Below are 22,611 nucleotides of genomic sequence, written 5' to 3' on the forward strand. Positions count from 1 at the left end.
GTTAGCCCACTTTGCAAGGCTAATTTGGCTAGCTCGCTGAGAGGCAAGCTAACCTCATTAGCACGGTAGCATTGATAGCTCCCGTCTCTCATCTAGCTTAACCTACATTCGCCTGTTGTGTTAACTAGACCGACCATCCCAGCCTTCACGACGCCGTCGGTCACGGGAACACTCTATCTGAAGGCTAACTTTGCCCCCAAGCGGTTTCCTTCAGCTAGCACTGAGCTAGCTAACGCCCCACTAGCCTCGCGGCTATAGTGTTATATGGTGCTCATTGTGGCTAGCTGTTAGCCGCAAGGCTTCTAACTAGCTAGCTTAGTACACCATTTACACAAGCTACGATTTTCTAGCCACCAGCCACAAGGTACTAGCTAGCTTGCGCAGTCTACAAATTGTTCTTACAACACAGGCGTTGCTCGGTCCCCCTAGCAAGCCTTGTTCCTGACAATGGCCACTGCTATCCCATCCCAAGACGAGCCTAGCCCAGCGCTCAAACCATCTCGTTCTTGTGTTTGCGGTTCCATGATTGCGGGGAAAGATTTCCACCCTCTATGCATCAATTTCTTGTGTAAGGAACATGCCCAAGAGATGTTCAAGGACCCTGAGTCCTGTGAGCACTGCAGACTGTTGATGAGGGCAGGTCTGAGGAGAGAAGGCTTAATGCTTTTATCTCAATAGCCCCTCTTGCCTTCGAGCCAACAGCAACAGCTGAGGCTCAGCTCTCTGCAACCAAGCCCTGTTGGGGCGAGGTCATGGAAAGCCTCAACTCCCTCGCCTCATTGTCTGACGACGTAGTATCAGGGGAAGGTGAGATAGTCCGCATCTCCTGCGCTGATGACCCCGTTCTCCCGCCCTCTCAGGCCAGCAGACCTAACAGCCCTGAGAGCAGTGGATGTGCCCCTCCTCCAGTGGAGTTTGGACTCCTTCATGTCTGCAAGCGGGCCGTGGCCAGACTCGGCAATGAGAGCCCCTACTCCTGTTAAGGGACCTATACGATGGGAAGAGACTCCCGTCCCATACCTGATAAGGGAACTGCTCCCCGCAGTACCAGCTTGCCCCAGGGAAGCTAAGAGCTCATGGGAAAAACCCCGCACTAGCAAGAGTCTTGCAAGGGGTACCCCGAGCCTGGACAATATGGAGGAATCTGCGTTTGGCAACCCTTCCACGGTGGAGCCGTCACTGGCTTACCACCTCAGCCCCTTACACCGTATTACTAACGAAACCAGCACCTCACTCCATGTGAAGGCGGAGCACTTTACCTCAGCCCAAGCAAATAGAGCTCTCAATGTGACCTCTTTATTGTTGGCGTATCATGTTCAGTTACTGGAGGAAGTGTGGAAGTGGAATCGAACACCCTAGACCCAGATGCTTGGGAGGAGATCTGTATGATGACAGACCTGAACCTCCATGCCTTTCGTAGTGCCATTCAAGGCTGTGGTAGTACTATGAGCCTTGCAGTGGTGAGAGAAGGGGCACTTTGGCTGAGCTTATCCCGCTTAGACAAATAAAAAGTGGACCTCCTTGATGCCCCAGTGACCCAAGGAGTTGTTCGGGCCCACTTTTGTGACAGAAATGTGACATGCGCAAAAAAGAAGGTGAAGCCTTCAACTTCTGCCTGCCCCACAGATCTGGGCCCCATGGCAGCATGTTGGTTCCTGCATCTCGCCCCAGTCTTACAGCTGGGAAGGGGCAACAAGCTGGCCTTGGGGGACAGAGGTCCCCAGCAATGTAGCAGTCTGCCAAAACTCAGGCTCCTGAACAAAAGCAAACTTGTAGAGAAGGAGTCTTATGCTGCAGCGGCAGCAAGGATCCTCCCGCTAACCCTCCTAAAGGAGGTAAGAAGGGTCAGCCAGCCTAGGGTGCAGTCCTGGCAGCTGAAGATGATAGTGTGCAGGGCCTATGGCTCTCTGCCCTACCCCTCTTTCTTCGGATTTAACCGTTTCTACAGTTTCGCAGAAGTGGGAAGGCAGGCCTGCGTTAAGACAAAATCCTATTCTCTGTGCAGCAGCTCACTTTTGTGACCATTCTCCATGAGAAAATGGAGGAGACTCACTTTTTGTTCACACCCGAGTTTGTTCCCCCCGAGAGCCTCCCTCGCTCAGGCTTTCCCCCCGGTGTCTTCTCAGGTTTTCAGCCAGGGGTAGAAGTCAGCATGTCAGCCGCCCATCCGGTCTCACTGACACACGGAGCAGGACGGCAATTTGTCTTTCGCCATCCACTGTTCCCCTTTTTTCCCTTGCCTATGGCCTTTTGCCTCTGATTGCTATGACGCGAGCTATCACAGTCAAGCCAGTTCCGATATGTGCCGCTCCGGTTTTCCCACCAGAGGGTGCTGCTACTCTGTACGTCAAGGTAGGGAACCCTAAATATTCTGCTCTCCTGTTCTAAGGGAAGACAGGTTTCCAGAGCTCACTGAGAAACCCTCATAGCCCTTTATAGGATTCTGAGGGGCGTTTTTTCTCTCTACACTCTTTGAAAAAAAAGGTGCTTCCACAGATGGTTCTACATGGAACCCAAAAGAGTTCTACCTGGAACACCTTTTTTTGTAAATGGCAAAGACCACTTGGCTCTGTTAAGGAGAACTCTCTCCATTGACCTAGAGATCAGTCAGAGCCCCAGACAGCTATCTGGTACTCCCGAGTCCACAAAGCTTTGGCTTTTCCTCGTCCCGTTTTTTTAAATAGATGGGGCTAGAAGGGCCCCACGAGCTTGAGGAAGAGAAGCACGCTTGAGAATACCCTCAGGGCGCGAGAGTGCTCCTTTTAAAGGGAGGTGAGAGTCCCACTCTACCTGTCTGTCCCCAACCTTTTACCCACGCACCACCCAAATAAACAAGACATTAACAAAGAGGCATAGCTGCACTTCACAGCCTCTGAATGGCAGGGCTCTGGAACAAAGGAGGGGGCAGGTCTTTAGCACCCATCACAGAACTCCAGCTGACGCCCTTTTAACATGGGGTCAGCCCCTGGAGAATGGAGGGCAAGACCCCTGTGAGCTCCTCACACCTTCTTTCTGACACACTGACCCCCACTCGCCTTCAATCACAGAAGAGATGGCATGATGCACTTCTCTGGGGAGCTGGTGGTCAGTGGGCCATGTTTTCAAAAGGATTTAGAAAAGAGGCAAATGAACAGTGCTCCAAACAATGAATTGTACCAACACTCTGGACTGGATGTGTTATCCGCTGCATTATCTGTCTGTTTAGGGACTAGGTCTATGGTTTAGGTTGGACTGGAGGCAGGGGTTGGAGATACTGAGTCTTGGTCGGACTTGGCTATTCCGTTTCGGGGAGGTGCTGGTCAGTGAGGAGTTGTGTTGGGTCAGTGGTGGTCAGACGGGGCTGACCAGGGGCCGGGCCAGGGGCAGGGGGGATGCACCATGTGTGCCCTCAGGGCTTCCCAGAGGTCAGCAAACAGATGGGAATGGAAATGAGCAGTCAGTGAGCTCATTTTAAACTTCCAGTCCAGCTGATCCAGGCATAATACATGCCAATTTACACGCACATACTGCACACACCGGTCCCCTGTTCAAATGTTTAAGATGAGAGTGCATTGGTGCGCGGGAGCCCAAGCCGATCCAAATTAAGCATGCATCGTTTTTTTTTTTAAGCATTCAAGCTTTACAAATCGCCGGTTCACTAAAGTTTTTTACTCATATTTTATTTTCTGCTTTATTCCTCTTTTCTGTTGTGACTGAATTGATGCGCCCTCTCCTTCAGCCTATCGAACTTTTATGCATGTAACAGCGTATGACGTTGATCTCAAAGTCAGATAACTGTGTGCACAGTGCGGCAGACGAAACTGCTCGTGCCAACGATAGATAGGCCTACCCTTTCCCTGTTCTAATATTGTTCGGCTATGTCTGCGCGGCACCTTCAGCATTCAGATGTTTGTAAAATGGCTGTCGCAATCTTAAATCATAGGCTTTATTAACTGAGGAACAACCACTTTATTTTGCTGGGTCATTGTTATCAAATGCGCTGTAGAAAATTGAGTTTTAACGGCAGAGCTTTGTAGGCTACCAGAATGGACACACCTCACATCTTGATGATCTATCTGCTGAATGGGGCTTTTGGATTGCCAGGTTCACCGTACAAAATATTTTGGGTAGTTCTGATTTAAACAGTCAATGCATCTGGCCATTTTCACATGAACAGGGTAAAGGTGTAATTTTATAACAAGGACAGCAATCATTTTTGCAAGCCTCACGGGTTGGAACAGGAGAAGAGAGCAACTCTCCTCCATAAAGTACAAAATGGTCAAAACCATTCGCTTTTGAGACGGGTGAAATCCAAAACGGTGTTAAATGAATCGTCTTTGTATGTCATAGCTAATTTCTAATAACAAATATTGACGTATTACTAGCTCAAAACATTTTAATCTGCTATATGACAAGTTAATCGGTGGGTGATGAGGATTTCAGATAAAAAGTCACGGCGCAAAAACATAAATTGAACCCCCTAATCTGATAGTGGTAAATGGTAAATCTTCTCCCTATGGCTCAACCCACACACCACATCACTCACACACACGCACACATACTGTACACAGGCCCACTCGGCTCAGAGATGTCAGCTCAGACAGATCCAGCTCCTGAGCTCCATCAGTATCAGATATTCATTTAGAATGTGGTCATACAACAATTGTTAGCGCATCGATTCGAATCGTTTCAAACTAAAAGTATCGTTTCTGTATCGTATTGGAGTCCATGTATCTAGATGCGTATCGAATCCCGCTTGTAAGGAAAAATGCACATCCCTAGTGAACAAAGACACGCTTATACACAAATCACGAAACAGACACACTGTCTCGCTAGCCCTGAGTTGCACACACCCGTACAAAAGCACACAGATACAACACACACCATTCCTCACCACCCAGAGACTACTCAGTTGATTGTTTTGGTCCCAGGTTTGAGGCGAATTTGATGGAGTGAGCAGAACAATGGGATGAGAAATGTCATAAATTGGCCTCGCATGAAGAGGTTTAATTTGATTAAGTAAGGACTACATGGTCCTCCAGAGTCTGCTTCCTCTCTCCACTCAGTCACGAGATTAATGTTGTTGCCTCTTAAACCTATACTGAGAAATATTGGAAAATGATAGGGGGAAAAAATATTTTTTTGTAATTCCTCACAAAACCCTATTTTATGTACTTTTCTTACCAAATAGAAGAACAGGCTGAAGGAATTCTATTTTGTATACTGATAATATTTGGTGTATCATATAGGTTTATATTGTATGCTGGTGTACTAACTCTCATTGTTTGGTGTATCATATAGGTTTATATTGTATGCTGGTGTACTAACTCTCATTGTTTGGTGTATCATATAGGTTTATATTGTATGCTGGTGTACTAACTCTCATTGTTTGGTGTATCATATAGGTTTATATTGTATTCTGGTGTACTAACTCTCATTGTTTGGTGTATCATATAGGTTTATATTGTATGCTGGTGTACTAACTCTCATTGTTTGGTGTATCATATAGGTTTATATTGTATGCTGGTGTACTAACTCTCATTGTTTGGTGTATCTTATAGGTTTATATTGTATGCTGGTGTACTAACTCTCATTGTTTGGTGTATCATATAGGTTTATATTGTATGCTGGTGTACTAACTCTCATTGTTTGGTGTATCATATAGGTTTATATTGTATGCTGGTGTACTAACTCTCATTGTTTGGTGTATCATATAGGTTTATATTATTCTGGTGTACTAACTCTCATTGTTTGGTGTATCATATACAGTAGGTGTATATTATTCTGGTGTACTAACTCTCATTGTTTGGTGTATCATATAGGTTTATATTATTCTGGTTTACTAACTCTCATTGTTTGGTGTATCATATAGGTGTATATTATTCTGGTGTACTAACTCTCATGACTTATTTCCTGTATGATGGAGACTGGTGGACTGTGTTTCTGTTTTGTTTGCAAGGTTGGTAGTGTAGTTGGGAATAACGTTTGTTATTTGTATTTAAACATTTGCTGTGTCTCTCGGTCCTTTATCAGACAGCCATCTGGCCAGTGGACTGGACACAAGGGCATCTGATTGAATGCTGTGAATACAGTGGGGGTGGGTGGGGTCACTCTCTGTGGATAGAGGTCAGGTGTCACGGCCCTTTGACAACACATGTCAAGGCCCTGCCCCACTGGGCCCGCATCTCCTCAATCAGAGCCTACAGCCTCTTCTCTTCCAATCTGCCCCCATATGTACGCTAGGCAACGGCTTAATGACCAAATGCAGGATTTGATTCAAAACAGACACAACGGTCCTCTGGTGTTATCCCCCTCTGATCCCTGTCTGCTTTGTACCCGAACAATGATATTCAACTAAATATAATGCCGTCTTTAGCTATGTGGAAACCCTGTTCAATTTCCCACAGTACTTGAATTAAATCATTTGATTAATTATTATCTATTGTTTCACTAGACTTTCTTTTTAGTCAAAGAGAATACTCAAAAATAGCAAAAAAGGTGTTTCTCAACTGAGGCTAGTTTACAGCGCTACATGTACAGTAGTGTAACTGAAGGCCCAGACAGACAGTGGATCCTGGACTGATTGATAAAACACCCCAACATCAGTGTTGGTCTGAGGCAGGGCAATAATATTGAGTTCTTGTTTCATGGGTAAGCGAGCCAAGGCCGGCTGCTGGCGGCTGTCCGGCCTCTCAGCAGCTTCCCCTGTCAGAGTGATGTATGGGAGCACTGGTGTGCAGCTCCCTAAGGACCAGGCCTGACTGTCTGCTAACTGGGACACTACTGACAGTGAATCATGGCAGGCAGGCAAACACACACACACAGAGACCACTCCCCCTGATGCTGCCTGCCTCAGCTCAGTCTGTATATATTTCATCAGACACTCCAAGGCTGTCAGCAGAGACCTCACCGTTTTGGAAAATATGAAACACACTGAACATATATCATGACATGATGGCTACAGTTGGGAGGCAGGCTATAAGCCACAGGTGGTGGAGATTTTTCCTCAGACATTTTTTCTTTAGGTCCGCGACTCTGTAGTCTAGTTTCCTTTGTCCATTTCTTAAATCGAAATGACACAGATTATGTTCACTTATTATTGAATGGGCATTTGCTGTGAGATGCAGTGCCATTTTACAAAGCAACTTATAAATTAAGAATTTATGTAGAATAAAAAATAGAGGACAATGTATGCATGGAATCTGCAATGCAATGTAGTTTGCTAGGAACTAATTCACAATGTTTTTGATCGGAGCCATAACAGAAGGGACGAGTACAGCGGATCTGTGTTTTCTCAACAACAAAAGGTCCTTACATCTCTCTGTAGCTAATCATTAAATAATACATTGCAAACTGTCTCTGAGATACCTCGTCTGAACATCCACCAGCACAACGGAACTGCATCAATATTCAACCAAGCCTCTCTTGGTCGAGAAAGACCTCCATTCATTTATAACTGCACAATAAAAATGCCACAATTTCGTGAGTAGCACTGATAGTGAAATTGAAAGTCACTGGGAGGGAGGTTTACGAGAAATGCCCTGTCTCCTGTTCAGAGTGGAGTTATTACACCATGGTGATACATAGTGTCCAGTCATTAGCAGAGTCCCACTCAACAGCTGCTGTGAGCTGAGGGAAACAGCCACCATGTCGCCCCGTCCTTTGTCCGCTCCAAACGTCTGTGACCCTCGCGTGGAGCCAGAACAGGCAAGTGGTCAACCCGAAAACCTTCCACCACCACATCCGTCAACGTGCACACACACACCAGGCGGCTGGTGGCACAGAATGAATGGAAAGGTATTAAACACATGGTTTTCACGTTTGATATCATTCCATTCCCTCTATACCAGTCATTATGAAGAGGCCGTCCTGCTATATCTCCACCCAGCAGTCTCCTCTGAGACACTATCCTGTTCAACACAGCCCTTTCTCACAGACATCTTGATAACCCAAAGCTCATTAAACTCTAATAACCTAACCCCAAAAATTAATTCCCCAGCCCCCTTCCCCTCTTGGACTAATAAAATATATAATTGAGGCTCCATTTGTCATATGCAGATGCCCTTGAGTTACCCTGGGGGGGTCTGGTCCGGTTAACTCCACCGAGGGGAGTGGATTGGAGGGCCACTCAAGGGTGTGATAGTTTGAGATTCTGTTGATTTTAATGTTCTATTTTAAAACAAACCTTTTAAATGTGAATTTAAACCAATATACGTGCATGTGCAAAAGATCAGCCAGGGGGAAAAAGGAAATAAATAATGTGTGTGTATATACCGTACCAGTCAAAAGTTTGGACACACCTACTCATTCGAGGGTTTTTCTTTATTTTTACTATTTTCTACATTGTAGAATAATAGTGAAGACATCGAAACTATGAAATAACACCTATGGAATCATGTCGTAACCAAAAAGGTGTTCAACAAATCAAAATATATTTGAGATTTGAGATTCTTCAAAGTAGCCACCCTTTGCCTTGATGACAGTTTTGCACACTCTTGGCATTCTCTCAACCAGCTTCACGAGGTAATCACCTGTAATGCATTTCAATTAACAGGTGTGCATTGTTAAAAGTTAATTTGTGGAATTTCTTTCCTTCTTAATGTGTTTGAGCCAATCAGTACAAAGTAGGGGTGGTATACAGAAGACAGCCATATTTGGTTAAAAGTTCATATTATGGCATGAACAGCTCAAATAAACAAAGAGAAACGACAGTCCATCATTACTTTAAGACATGAAGGTCAGTCAATATGGAAAATGTCAAGAACTTCAAGTGCAGTCACAAAAACCATCAAGCGCTATGATGAAATCGCCACAGGAAAGGAAGACCCAGAGTTACATCTACTGCAGAGGATAAGTTCATTAGTTACCAGCCTCAGAAATTGCAGCCCAAATAAATGCTTCACAGAGGTCAAGTAACAGACACATCTCAACATCAACTGTTCAGAGGAAACTGCATGAATCAGGCCTTCATGGTCGAATGGCTGCAAAGAAATCACTACTAAAGGACACCAAGAAGAAGAAGACTTGATTGGGCCAAGAAACATGAGCAATGGACATTAGACCGGTGGAAATCTGTCCTTTGGTCTGATGAGTCCAAATTAAGATTTTTGGGTCCAACCGCCGTGTCTTTGTGAGACGAAGAGTAGGTGAACGGATTATCTCTGCATGTGTGGTTCCCACCGTGAAGCATGGAGAAGGAGGTGTGATGGTGTGGGGGTGCTTTGCTGGTGACACAGTCTGTGATTTACTTAGAATTTAAGGCACACTTAATCAGCATGTCTACCACAGCATTCTGCAGCGATACGCCATCCCATCTGGTTTGCGCTTAGTGGGACTATCAGTTGTCTTTCAACAGGACAATGACCCAACACACCTCCAGGCTGTGTACGGGCTATTTGACCAAGGAAAGTGATGGAGTGCTGCATCAGATGACCTGTCCTCCACAATCACCCGACCTCAACCCAATTGATATGGTTTGGGATGAGTTGGACCGCAGAGTGAAGGAAAAGCAGCCAACAAGTGCTCAGCATATGTGGGAACTCCTTCAAGACTGTTGGAAAAGCCTTCCAGGTGAAGCTAGTTGAGAGAATGCCAAGAGTGTGAAAAGCTGTCATCAAGGCAAAGGGTGGCTACTTTGAAGAATCTCAAATATAAAATATATTTTGATTCCATATGTGTTATTTCATAGTTTTGATGTCTTCAATATTAGTCTACATTGTAGAAAATAGTAAAAATAAATAAAAACCCTTGAATGAGTAGGTGTGTCCAAACTTTTGGTACTGATTATGTATATATATATTGTGTGTGTGTGTGTGTGTGTGTGTGTGTGTGTGTGTGTGTGTGTGTGTGTGTGTGTGTGTGTGTGTGTGTGTGTGTGTGTGTGTGTGTGTTTGTGTGAGAGAGAGAGAGAGAGAGAGAGAGAGAGAGAACAGGGGGTGTCCAATAGAATAGGACCATTATTTAAATCATGGAATCACTGCCAATAATGAATGAATAATAAAACAAGTTATTACAATCAAATAAAATTTCAGTCATCAAACACGTTTAGGCACTTTATACACACTTTAATAAACTTGATCAGACTTACCCTGCATGGTTTGTTTGAGAGCTTGTTTACGAAGTCAAATTTGCCTTTGATTTCTTTGAGGTGCTGCTCCAGGAGAGCCTTCTCTTCTTTCCCCGTATAGTCCGGGTCCAGGAGAACATAGGCCCGCCAGTTAGCTGAGTCGAACCCCCAGTGAACTGTCCGGTTCTCTAGTCTTTTGTGACTATGGACCACAAACTTGTGAGTGGGGTACATTAGCCTGCAGTCCATGCATTGGATACAGGCGGCACTGGGACTAGTATACAGTTCTGGGACAAATAACCCTTTACACCTACCAAAACATTCGTGGTATATTTTAAAACTTTTTTCCGTCCTCTCCAACTCCATGGAGCCAGACAGCTCCTTGTTGCAGTGAGGAAGGTAGGAACCACTGTAAACGAGGGCATTGCAGAGGCGCTCAGCATCCGTCTGGGTGATCAGTCCGCATGATGGGGCAGAGAAGGGTAGGATACCCACTACTTTGAGGATCTCCAGCTGGTCCGCGGTGCACCGGGAGCAGTAGATGTGCAGGTCGTCGCACACCGAGTTGATCTGCTGGAGCGAGAAATCCCGCAGGACACTGTTGAGAATCTGCGGCAGACACAGACGTTTTTCGCCGCCTACCACGAAACACGAAATTGGCTCACGCTCCAGGACAGTTTCGGACCTTTCGGTGGTGTGGTCGGATGGAATGAATAACGGCCCCGACATAACCGGTGGTGTCTGGACAGGCATGGCCAGCATCAGTTCAGCTGTTTTTCCATCTTTGTTGAACAGAATTTCCTGGTGCCACCGAGCAGAGAACGCCGCCGGTCCACCAAGAGAGCTCATGGAACTCAAATGAAACTGCTTCAGAGTTTGCTGAAGTCCGGGATGAGGCTGAAAGCTTGACGGGGCCTCCATGTTTTCACCACTATATAGAGAAAATAGTTCAAATGTAGGCGATCTATTTTAATCAGTTGTCTTCAAAATCCAGCAAAAGACCGCGGCGCATTTCCATGTCAATAGAGAAGGTTACCACCGGGGCGTTATCCATTTAAAAAGGAGTATAAGACACTATTGAGTTCTAATACCCTGAAACAAATCTTCCAGTTCACATATACGTAAGGGAAATCCTTCGGACCACTCACAAAAAGAGCGTCAAAATGAAACACATTTTCTCTTCTCCACTGCAGTCTAGTCCGCACGATGTGATCCTCAAATATGCCCAGTCTGCGCAGTCTGGCGCTCTCGCTCTCTAGCTCTAAGCGAATGTGTGAAGTGAGTTAGCTGTACCATCTCTCTCCCTCTCTCGCTCTCTCTCTCTCTCTCTCTCTCTGTTTGTTTGTGTCTGGTTCAGTCATTGAATCCCGGCCAGGAATGTGACTGACTCGCCGAGCTGGCTGTTCCCTCAAAGTGTTGTTCCTCCCCCTGCTGCCATGGCAGCTGCAGCAGCAGCCACAAAAACCTAGTAGCCTAGAGCAGACAGTTTAGAAAATCTATGATCCCTCTGAAAGCCTCTGAAATGGACTGGAGAGGAAGGGTGGAGTCTGACCTCAATGGGAAAAATACATTAATCTAATGTGTGACTATCAAAACTAGGTCTACGGAGGCTTTATAAGGCTGTGCTGATGAGACCAGGCTCCAACAATGCATGTAACACCTTTATTGATTCCAAATGACAGTGGATTAATTCATAAATCTAGGCCTACAACAACTTTATTAGACCAAAGAGTAGCCTAAACAGACCCCTTTCCTCTGCAGTGTTAAACAAATAATACATTTAGTCATTAAACCCTAATTCCAACATAATACTTCACACAAAATAAATTCCAAATAGGCCTACATTTGAGTGTTTTTACAAATGTAAATAGTCACATTAGGCTACATTATTTCAATTGGGTATTTTAGTAGCTTACAGACACCTGCAATTACAACATATCCTAGCAGGTACCACTTTAAAAAAAACTTTCCTGAATATGCCATTATGAATGCTTAGAAATGTTTCTCAGTTATATATTTTTTTATTACTATATATGTTACAATACTTATGATGAATTGTAATTCTTACAGGCTAATACTTCGGCCTATACATGCTTATAAACGTTAATAGGCCTACATGTTTACAAATAATGCAATACTTATGTATTAATAGTCTATAGCCTAGTTTATTCATTCTTATTCATGAAAGTAATTATAAAGTGTTACCCAAATATTATATGGTAAGCTTTGAAAAGTCTTTAAAAGTCTGCTATTTAATAGGAAAAACGACATAACAGAATATATTGAATATTAAATTATTACTTTGCAGTTATAGCCATGAAAAGTAGGACATCATGGTTTGGGGGAAAAAGCATGTAATATTGTTGACAGAGCATCAAGGCAGTGTGTACTATATATAGGCTTGGAATATAGCAGTGTTATGTTCTACTGAAGGCAAGGTTAATATGAACCCCTTAACAATCAATAGGAAGCTACGATGAGTGTCATATGCTAAACTCTTTGGTGTAGAATATATCTCTCACATCAGATAATATTTGCGTTACCAGGGACACGTTCAGTAGCCAAACGTTGCCGATAGAAATTCCACGAATAGAGCCGACGTGATGTAGTTTTATTTAACTAGGGAAGTCAGTTAAGAATAAACTATTATTTACAACAACCTACACCGGCTAAACACGGACGACGGTAGGGACAATTGTGCGTCGCCCTATGGGTCTCCCAATCACGGCCGGTTGTGATACAGCTGGATTTGAACCAGGGTGCCTGTATAGAGAGGAAAAAAAGTCCATAAAATATTGTCATCGAACTGGGGTGCGTTCAGCGTGACGTAGCGTTTATTGAAGCGTCTAGCACAGATATGCAGTGCCTTAGACCGCTGCGCCACTCGGGAGCGATTACTTATTACACATGTTCGTTCTTCATAGCATATACCGTTCAATAAACGCTACGTCACGCTGAACGCACCCCAGTTCGATGACAATATTTTATGGACTTTTTTCCCTCTCTATACAGGCGGTATCCAGGGCCCAGACTTCCCCCTAGTCTGGTCGCATGGTCAGGAATGAACCATACCAGCCCTTCACTTTCCATTGATTCATTTTGAGGCGGTTTTGTACCACTAGTGGGTGCTAAAATATCAGTTAATAAGAGCTGGGAAAGTAGGACACCAAAGGAATTGTATGGCAATGTAAAAAATGACATGACAGGAGACCAATGAACATTCTAAATGACATATTGTTTGTTAAGACATGCAACATATTAATTAATGTGAGATGTTCGAGTTTCAAATATTACATTTTTTATTTTATTTTATTTAACCTTCATTTAACTAGGCAAGTCAGTTAAGAACAAATTCTTATTTACAATGACGGCCTACCAAAAGTCAAAAGGCACAGGGTCTGGGATATAAAAATATATATATATATATAATATTAATAATAAAATAAAATAAATGTATATATATATATATATATGTAAATATAGGACAAAACACACATCACAACAAGACAGACAACACTACATAAAGAGAGACCTAAGACAACAACATAGCAAGGCAGCAACACATGACAACCCAGCATAGTACAAACACAACATAACATCAACATGGTAGGAGCACAAAACATGGTACACACATTATTGGGCACAGAGAACAGCACAAAGGGCAATAAGGTAGAGACAACAATACTTCACACAAAGCAGCCACAACTGTCAGTAAGAGTGTCCATGATTGAATCTTTGAATGAAGAGATGGAGATAAAACGGTCCAGTTTGAGTGTTTTTTTGCAGCTCGTTCCAGTCGCTAGCTGCAGTGAACTGAAAAGAGGAGCGACCCAGGGATGTGTGTGCTTTGGGGACCTTTAACAGAATATGACTGGCAAAACGGGTGATGTATGTAAATGTTCAGCGTAGGATTGTTGATCCATCTTTGATCGATACATGACAAAGCAAACAATTCAGTTATTCAACTTTATTTGTCATAAAACCCCCAAATAATCACTATGTGACAATAGAATTATTAATAAATACAAATATTATTTGCTTTGTAAATGTTTTTAAAGGAAATAAATTATGTAACTTTTTTTTTTTACAGACATATAGACAATTACCCCAATACCTGTCAAGACAGAAACAAACACATAAACCATTCTACAGACCACAGGTCATTCATACAATGCTATTGATTTAGTTTGGTTCACTACACTAGGTACATACAGTATGCCTCCCTCATATTTTCTCATAGTGTCGGATCACAAGAACAAATCTTCAATAAATAAACTTATGTTAAATTCTAAGAACATTATGCTTCTCCAATGATCCTCCAAACACAGCTGTATTAAAAATCCTTGAAGAAATCTTACCAAAACGTACTGTAAATAACACTTTTTTCATTTTATTGTAGTTGCAGTGGAAACCATGTTACTGGATCTTACTAGTAGCCTAGCATAGCCTACAGCCATTTTCATGATTCACATTCAATGCTCTCCAAATACCAACATCAGCACAGAAACAGAGCAGACAAATCAACATAAAGCTATTCTAGTGATTCCTTGCTTCAGCATGTCCTCTACAGACAGTAGTCGAGCTACAAAACACATTCTAAACAATGTCTTTGTCTAAAACTCACATGAAACAACCATTTCCACAGGCAACATGTTTAGTGGTTCACGACCAATCACAGCGTTGAGGCAATACACTGATGACATCGATTGTTTCCTAATCTGCTGATACAATACAAATACAAAGGCACTGTTACGATAACCTTTCATATGGAACACATGAAATGGTAAGGCTATTTTCTGGATATCAAAGGTATTTGTGCACGAGATAAGAATGTCACTGCGTAAAATGGCCTCCTTCTGAGTGTGTACGTACGTGTAAGTCAGAATATCTTTAATGATAAGAAGTAGAAGCTCAGTATTGAGAAGTCAGAATAAAAACAGAGCTTAGCCAGTGTTGATTGGTTGGCTCTGGAAGGTCATGCATGGATCTTTACACATGCTAATAGCCTCTAACAACTTGTCTATTGTACTCGTATCACACCCCAGTTCAGCTCAGTAGGCAATCTACTCCAAATATTTATTTAGTAGGCCTAAATCCTAGTTCATACATTTTAAAAACATCTTAAGAACGAGACTATAAAGTGAATGGAGTCTATATTCATAGAATCATCCATTAAAGATCCAATATCAAATCAAACTTCAATTCAAACTTTATTTGAAGTGCATTTAAAACAGTAACACACTTAAAACAATACAATTAAGAAACAAGCACGGCAATAAAAGAGATCATATGTTATCAAAGAACATAAAACAAAAGCGTAATTGATTAAAGGCCAAGATAAAAAGGCTGGTTGACAAATGGGATTTTAACACCTCAATCAGTTTCACAGTACAATGCAAAGTTCCATATACAAAACAGATAATAAAACGTGTAAAAAGTATGATACACTTTTTAAAATAAACAAACAATGAATAATATATATATTTTTAAATACCGCTACAAATGAATAAATAAACAGTAGCTCTGCTCTCAAAATTCCCACTGGTAGGCCCCTTGATGTCTTATAGTTGTGTAACAGTATAACTTTTACGGCGTCCCCTCGCCCCGACACGGGCGCGAACCAGGAACCCTCTGCACACATCAACAACGGTCGCCCACGAAGCATCGTTACCCATCGCTCCACAAAGGCCACGGCCCTTGCAGAGCAAGGTGCAACCCTACTTCTAGGTTTCAGAGCAAGTGACGTAACTGATTGAAACGCTACTAGCGCGTACCTGCTAACTAGCTAGCCATTTCACATCCGTTACACTCACCCCCCTTTCAACCTCCTCCTTTTCCGCAGCAACCAGTGATCTGGGTCAACAGCATCAATTTAACAGTATAACTTTAAACCGTCTCCTCGCCCCGACACGGGCGCGAACCAGGGACCTTCTGCATACATCAACAACGGTCGCCCACGAAGCATCGTTACCCATCGCTCCACAAAGGCCACGGCCCTTGCAGTGCAAGGTGCAACCCTACTTCTAGGTTTCAGAGCAAGTGACGTAACTGATTGAAACGCTACTAGCGCGTACCCGCTAACTAGCTAGCCATTTCACATCCGTTACAGTTGCACTACCAAGTAGCCAAATAAGAATTTGTTCTTAACTGACTTGCCTAGTTAAAGGTTAAATAAAAAATATGTAATGCCCCAAAAGCAGCCCTGCTTGAAACAGGTACTACCACAGCCACTGTCTCTGTAGTCCTGGCAAAATGCACTTTATACTGGCAATATGCACAACTCTTCATAATCCTCTGAACTGGAATAAACTATGCCTCTGATACAGATTCCAATGCCTTGTCCCAAACCTCAACACGGGGCTTGAAATTATATTGATTCCGATGTTTCTGGAACCAATTTACACGAGCCATGACATGAGAAATGTGTGTTTTCATATGCTGGACCAACAAGCACACATCACAAGAGAACAACTGTGTTACTATGCCCGGTGTTAGCTCTACATCTGGTTGAAAGCATGGTAGGCCCGTCTGTCAGCAGTGAACCACTTTGCAAGTAAGTACACGATGAGCGGAAAAACTTCTACTTTGATCAGTGCTTATAACCTCTCCCAGCATGTCTACCTTATCACGCTGTTCTGTAAGCTGTACAATGGTGAGATAGATCCTTGTTTGGATAAATTAATGTGAAGACAATATACAGATCATTCCCATCTTCACTTGATATGACAAACAGCAGGGATCAGCCATTATTGACGGCGACCCTGGAGCAATTAGGGTTAAGTGCCTTGCTCAAGGGCACAGACGCATTTTTCACCTTGTCGGCTCGGGGATTCAAACCAGCAACCTTTTCCGTTACTGGCCCATCGCTCTTAACTGCTAGGCTATCTGCTGTCTTTCAAGTCCCTTCAGAGTGAATAAGAAGTAAACGCATGTCCAATTTTTCCATTCTTGTGCATTGAAATGAGAAAACCCTGAGGAGATTTGAGATTTTAGCAGGTAGTTGGCCCATGTCTCCAGGTGTTTTCGGTGCATCAACTTTAAGCTGAATATTTCTTAGTATGACATCATTCAGCACACCAATATTCCCCAGTAAAACATTATGCATATGGTCCACTACAGCCATGTCTATGGGCATGAAATGTGTCAATTTAAGTAGCTCTGGCCCCAGTTTCAGTCTTTATTGTTTTCCTCTCTGCCTTGGTCTTCGCCTGTGTCCAAATGCTCCCTTGCATTTTGTTAACTTCATTCTGACATTGCAGTACATGGTTGTCCGTCCGGTGTGTGATGGAGTAATCTGCTTTTCACTGCTTTCCAAATACTACCGCTGCACCATCGAGAGCCTCCTGACTGGTTTCATGACGGCCTGGTATGGGAATTGCTCCGTCCACAAGCGCAAGGCCCTCCAGCCGGTGAAGACGGCCCAGTACATCACTGGGACCGTGCTCCCACCCATAGAGGACATCTACTCGAAACAGTGCCCAAGGAAGGCACGCAGCATCATCTAGGACACCATACACCCCAGCCATGAGCGTTTATCTCCCTTACTGTCGGCAGATGGTATCGGAGCATGAGGTCGGATACCAACAGCCGCAGAGACAGTTTCTGAACTGTATTATACTGATGCTCAGGGGCGTACTGGGGACATTCCGAAATTGCATTTTTGTCCCCCACAGTTTTATCATTGGAATGTGATACAAAATGAGGCAATGCTGTGCTTTAGGATCATGCGGACGCCTCCGGGCTGTCGGGTAGACCGTTTGGAGTGTTTATCCGACTGGATAAAAAAAACAAAGTTGCGTCTGTTTATGCTAAATATTTATTATATTCTACTGCCATTTACTTTATGTTCGTATTCTTATCTTTTATTATTTCTTATTGTTGTTGCATTGTCGAGAAGGAACCTGCAAGTAGTAAAATACAGCAAAGGAGACAAGGTGCTATTGATAAAAAAACGTTATTGATACAATTCGTTTTTGGGACCTGCCGGAAGTTTCTTTGTGCAAGGGAATGATGCATCACCAAATGAGGGCATGGATTTCCAACAACTCATGTCATAGCCAGGCTGAATCAGATGCCGGTCTACAACACGGTGGCTGATATGGACGAAAGACTGATGACACAAGTAGCTCAACTAGCTATTCCAACAACAACAACAGCAGCAGCTACAGCTAAGCACTTCTGCAGCGACTGCACCTGAAAGGATGACGGGCGTTCGTCAGGCAAAAAAGGAATGAGCTATCCGTAAGTTCAATGTTTACTTTTGCAACTTGCACACTGGTGGTAGCTAACATTGAATATTTGAATCATGTTAATTTACTAATGATGCTCTTTTCTGTTTTAATAGCGGGCAGTAAGGGATCTACACATTAATGCTGGCGAGGAGGACAAATATAGTATAAGCCGCAAGAAAAGTGAAGACAAATGTGATCACTTATGACTTGGAATTTGACAATAGTTTTTTGGGGAAAAAGTCCAACCAAGCAATCAGGGTAGGTTCTTGTATGATGGTTATTTTAGCATTCTCAAATATAATATTAAGTGTTAGTGCAAATATATTAATATTAAGTGTTAGTGCAAATATCATGCATGACCTTTCTTTGTCAACTAATGTCTCAGGAACAACAGTCCGCACAATACCTGTGTACTGTCTGCTGGTCAGTCAGCTGAGATGAAGGTACACAGATAGAGAGAGGCGCATGGCAGAATTTGAAGGCGAGTAGTCCTATGAAGACATGGACTGACTGCAACAATATTCTACATTTGATCCTTTTTTCAACGATTTTGAAGCATATAACCATTGCTAATAGACCACACTGTCACCTCAGATGCAGCTGCAAATCGGTGTTGGACTGAAAGAGATGCATAAGTCGTCAGACACCGCAGACAGAGCAAAGGAATGGAACATACAAAAGAGAAGACTGCGTCGCCAGAGACGGGTTAGATTATAAATGTAAACCAATCCATACATTTTAAATACAGTACTGAGTTTTTAAAAGTTGAGACTTGTGCTATTTTTTTTTTTAGCTTTGAGATTCAAGCGTTCAAGACAGTCGGTCAAAAGAACTCTGCCGAAAAGAAGCAGCGATTTGTAGGGGCAACTGAAGACATCATGTCTGATGTGGAGACAGACCCAGAGGACCCCGATGCATTTTTAATAACCTCCCCACCCTGGCGCTCCCCTGAGTTTGAGGACCTGATTGCATCAGCAGACTGAAGAAGAACGGCCAAGTGTGCTTATGGAGAGAAAAAGGAGGGGGGTCACACTGGCGGTCAGAATCTCTAGTCTCCACAGAGTGTTAACACCCCATTATTCCCCTTATCCAAAACTTGGTGGAAAAACAGCTTTTGAGAGTTCAGAGATAAGTTATTTCGACTGGTATGGAAGTGGCTTCAGAGGTGTAAGGATCATTAGGAGTCTGAAACTAGGGTATTTGGTGCAGTGTGTCCTGTAGGGCAGGGTTGCGCGGTATCCAGGTTCTTACCTTCACACCATTCCTGTACCATACCGTGATATACAGTATTACCGGCAGTGCACACAAGGGGTGCTAGTTCTTTCCAAACGTAAAAAAGTCATTTGAAATCCTAGAAATTTGATGCACAAAACAAATGTAGGTAGCAGGGATCTTGATCCAGGAGGGGATTGACTGTCTGCTATAACCAAGAAGCTTGATCTTGCAAGCTAGCCACTTAGCAAGTTAGCAAACAAAATGAATAGCTGGCTCCCTGAGCTGGATAATTTAATTTGGCACATCTTCGATAGTTAACTTATAGTTATAAGCAGTGGCGTGCTGTCAGAACTCAGGCATCTTGTCGTCATACTGTGGTGGCGGAGTGATTGGTTCAATGGTCACCTTCGCATCAGTAGGGTTGCGAATGTTAAAACGAAAGTCCTTCAGATGGAGTTTCTCAGACTTGATTCTGCGTACCCTGTTGGGCCGTAGTACCCGGCCGGCTCGGCTGCTGCTGTGGGGGTTGGCTGCAGCGGCGGGCTGGAGCTCAGGAGTGGGACTGCTAGGATGAGCCTCCTTAACTGGGGCAGCACTTGGTCCCTCACCCTCGTTTTCCACAGCACTAATGAGGTCCTCGTAGGAAGGCAGCTGGGAGTTGCTCTGGCGTAAGTTGCTCTGGCGGATTGGGAACTGGCCACTGGTGACCGCCTCCTCATAGCTGGGCACGTTGTAGACTGGGACTGACTCATCTAAACTGCAAAACAATGTACAGGGACACCGGTTTAAAATAAGAAACATGTCACATTTGTGCCATCATTTACATTTCATGTTTTTTTAAGGATACTAGAAATGCCTAAAATAGCTAAGTACTGCTTCTTACCTGATCATAATCCCCAAAACATCCGTAGCAAGGACATTAAGAAGTTTTGTATTGCCATGTTTTTGCTATTGTTAGCCTCACGAATGAGAGTCAATTGTAATGCAGGAAGTTGTACATACACAACAACAACTAGTCAAACTGACCCGTTGTGGTAAAAAGCTTTGCAGCATCTCAGAGATCAATGTTTGTTTGTTTCTCTCATGGATATGTATTCCTTTATTACTACTGGTATGTGATGACATTTGGTGCTAGTTTTGCAGGTGGAAATGTTGCATGTAGCTCCTTTAACTAGCTTGGATTGGGAGAGACTAGATAACTGGTGCTTTAATGGAACTGTGTCAATCAAAAGGGACAATTATAGGACATACAGTTACACAGGAACATTATCAGGAACATATTCATTTCCAGGCATCATCCTGGGAACTACAGTGAGCTCCAAAAGTATTGGGACAGTGAATTTATGTTGTTTTGGCTCTGTACTCCAGCACTTTGGATCTGAAATGAAATGGCTGAGGTTAAAGTGCAGACTGACAGCTTTAATTTGAGGGTATTTTCATCCATATCAGGTGAACCGTTTAGATATTACAGCACTTTTTGTACATAGTCCCCCCCCATGTGTTTTAAAGTAGTCAAAAGTTTAGTATTTGGTCCCATATTCCTAGCACACAATGATTACATCAAGTCATGTATGGCGTCATGTTGGAAGTGTTTAGAAACACATTCTATTCTTATTTACAATAAAAGGTGACTGCAAAATTACACAATACATTATTTACCATTAATTTCTATTGGGCACAAAATAATCTCAATCACAACAAAAACAAAAAGCAAATGCATCCAACAAGTTTGTTGTCACAAGCTTAATGTATTCATTGTGTGCTATGAAAGATGAAACCAAGTACTTCACTTTTTACTACAATTCCCAATAATTTTGGAGCTCACTGTAAGCCATATATGGATTTATAGTGAAAACAAAGCCTCTGAATCCCTTCTTGGATGATTCAAATCAATCACTGTTAGACAGTGATTATCTAAATCGATTGAAGCACTCACTTCTGTCCTGCCTCCCCAGCCACATGGTCCACGAAGCGGACTCCTATGGCCCGTGTCTCCTGTCTTCTCTGGTGCTTCCTCCGCTTGTTCCTCACCCCCAGGCAGATAGACAGTAGCAGCATGGCCACCCCTGCCCCCACCAGCACATAGGCTATTGATAAGGTCTTCGCTGCTTCCTTGTCCTCCTCGCCATCGCCATCCTCACCATGGTCTGCTGGCTCTGTTATACTGGAGTTGCCTAGAGTCTTGGTTGTCTGGGTAGTATCCCCGGGAACCATTGTCCACACAATCATGACAATGCCCAGGGCTATGAGCCCCACCCCAAGGGCACACAGGGCATACGAGGAGCCCGACCGGCTGACCCCATGGCTGGAGCTGGCTGGAACACCACTGGTACACATCCCCCCACCGAGTCCCACCACCCGACACTGTAGACTGGGGAGAGGAGACTTGTCCTAACCTGCAGTGTGGGAGAAAGGGGGGTGGTTCTCGCATTTAGTCAGGAGCAGGGGCATAGCAGTACAATAAAACCGGCAAAGGGCTAGACTAGCTGAAATCAGATGACAATGAACAACTTCCTGGGATAGACACAATGTGGCTGGGAAGGGGGCCAAAGACAAAGCAGTTCAAGGAGGTTTACATTAACCCGTGTTTTCGTTCTTCACAAACACATTTGACATAATGAAGAGCTGCTGGAATAGTGCCAACCAAAGAGAGCTGAATGAGTATGTGAATGAGCCAATCACTGACCAAAAAGCACCTGGACAAAATGTAGGTTTAGGTCTAGAGACTATTGCAGTCAAGTTCTAGGAAATCTTCCTCAAGACTAGAACGTTTGAATAAAGGCTAGCCCTGCTGTTTAACATGTATTGTTGGAGGTTAAATACTTCACTTTGTGAATGTTGCTATTTCCAGTGAAAATATATTAACCAGTCAAAGTCCTGTATGTTTATTTGATGGTCTAGCCCTCCTAAATAATGCTAAACCAACATTACACCCCTAGGTTGCTAATCAGGTTGTATTACTACAGCATAACAAACAGAGCTAAATTGCATATATTATAAGGACATTCCATTTTGACAGCTTCAAAATGACACTCATTTAATAGTGATATACAGTGGGGAGAACAAGTATTTGATACACTGCCGATTTTGCAGGTTTTCCTACTTACAAAGCATGTAGAG

The 22,611-nt window shown here is 43.4% G+C and overlaps 2 protein-coding genes across 2 annotated transcripts in view; both read right to left on the reverse strand.

The window, feature by feature from the left end:
- Nucleotides 1–11,399, reverse strand: part of skib (v-ski avian sarcoma viral oncogene homolog b) — a 37,220-nt gene extending 25,821 nt beyond the window's left edge. Inside the window, exon 1 of the mRNA XM_071334964.1 lies at nt 10,067–11,399. Within this exon, the coding sequence (XP_071191065.1) occupies nt 10,067–10,966 (900 nt within the window). The 5' untranslated portion in view covers nt 10,967–11,399. The remainder of the gene's footprint in view (nt 1–10,066) is intronic.
- A 3,837-nt stretch (nt 11,400–15,236) lies between these two features.
- tmem51b (transmembrane protein 51b) lies at nt 15,237–21,860 on the reverse strand. The gene is made up of 2 exons (XM_071334965.1): nt 21,428–21,860; nt 15,237–20,248 (listed from the first exon to the last, which is right to left on the reverse strand). Exons 1-2 carry the CDS (start codon nt 21,826–21,828, stop codon nt 19,837–19,839), a joined length of 813 nt encoding a protein of 270 aa, XP_071191066.1. The 5' UTR covers nt 21,829–21,860; the 3' UTR covers nt 15,237–19,836.
- Nucleotides 21,861–22,611: the final 751 nt, after the last annotated feature.

This window comes from Salvelinus alpinus, chromosome 12, assembly GCF_045679555.1.
Source record: "Salvelinus alpinus chromosome 12, SLU_Salpinus.1, whole genome shotgun sequence".
NCBI lineage: Eukaryota > Metazoa > Chordata > Actinopteri > Salmoniformes > Salmonidae > Salvelinus > Salvelinus alpinus.

Coding starts and splice junctions, on each gene's coding strand:
- tmem51b (XM_071334965.1), bottom strand. CDS start 21,828: ATGTGTACCAGTGGTGTTCCAGCCAGCTCCAGCCATGGGGTCAGCCGG. Junction 20,249..21,427: donor GCTGGGGAGGCAGGACAGAA/GTGAGTGCTTCA, acceptor ATTGTTTTGCAG/TTTAGATGAGTCAGTCCCAG.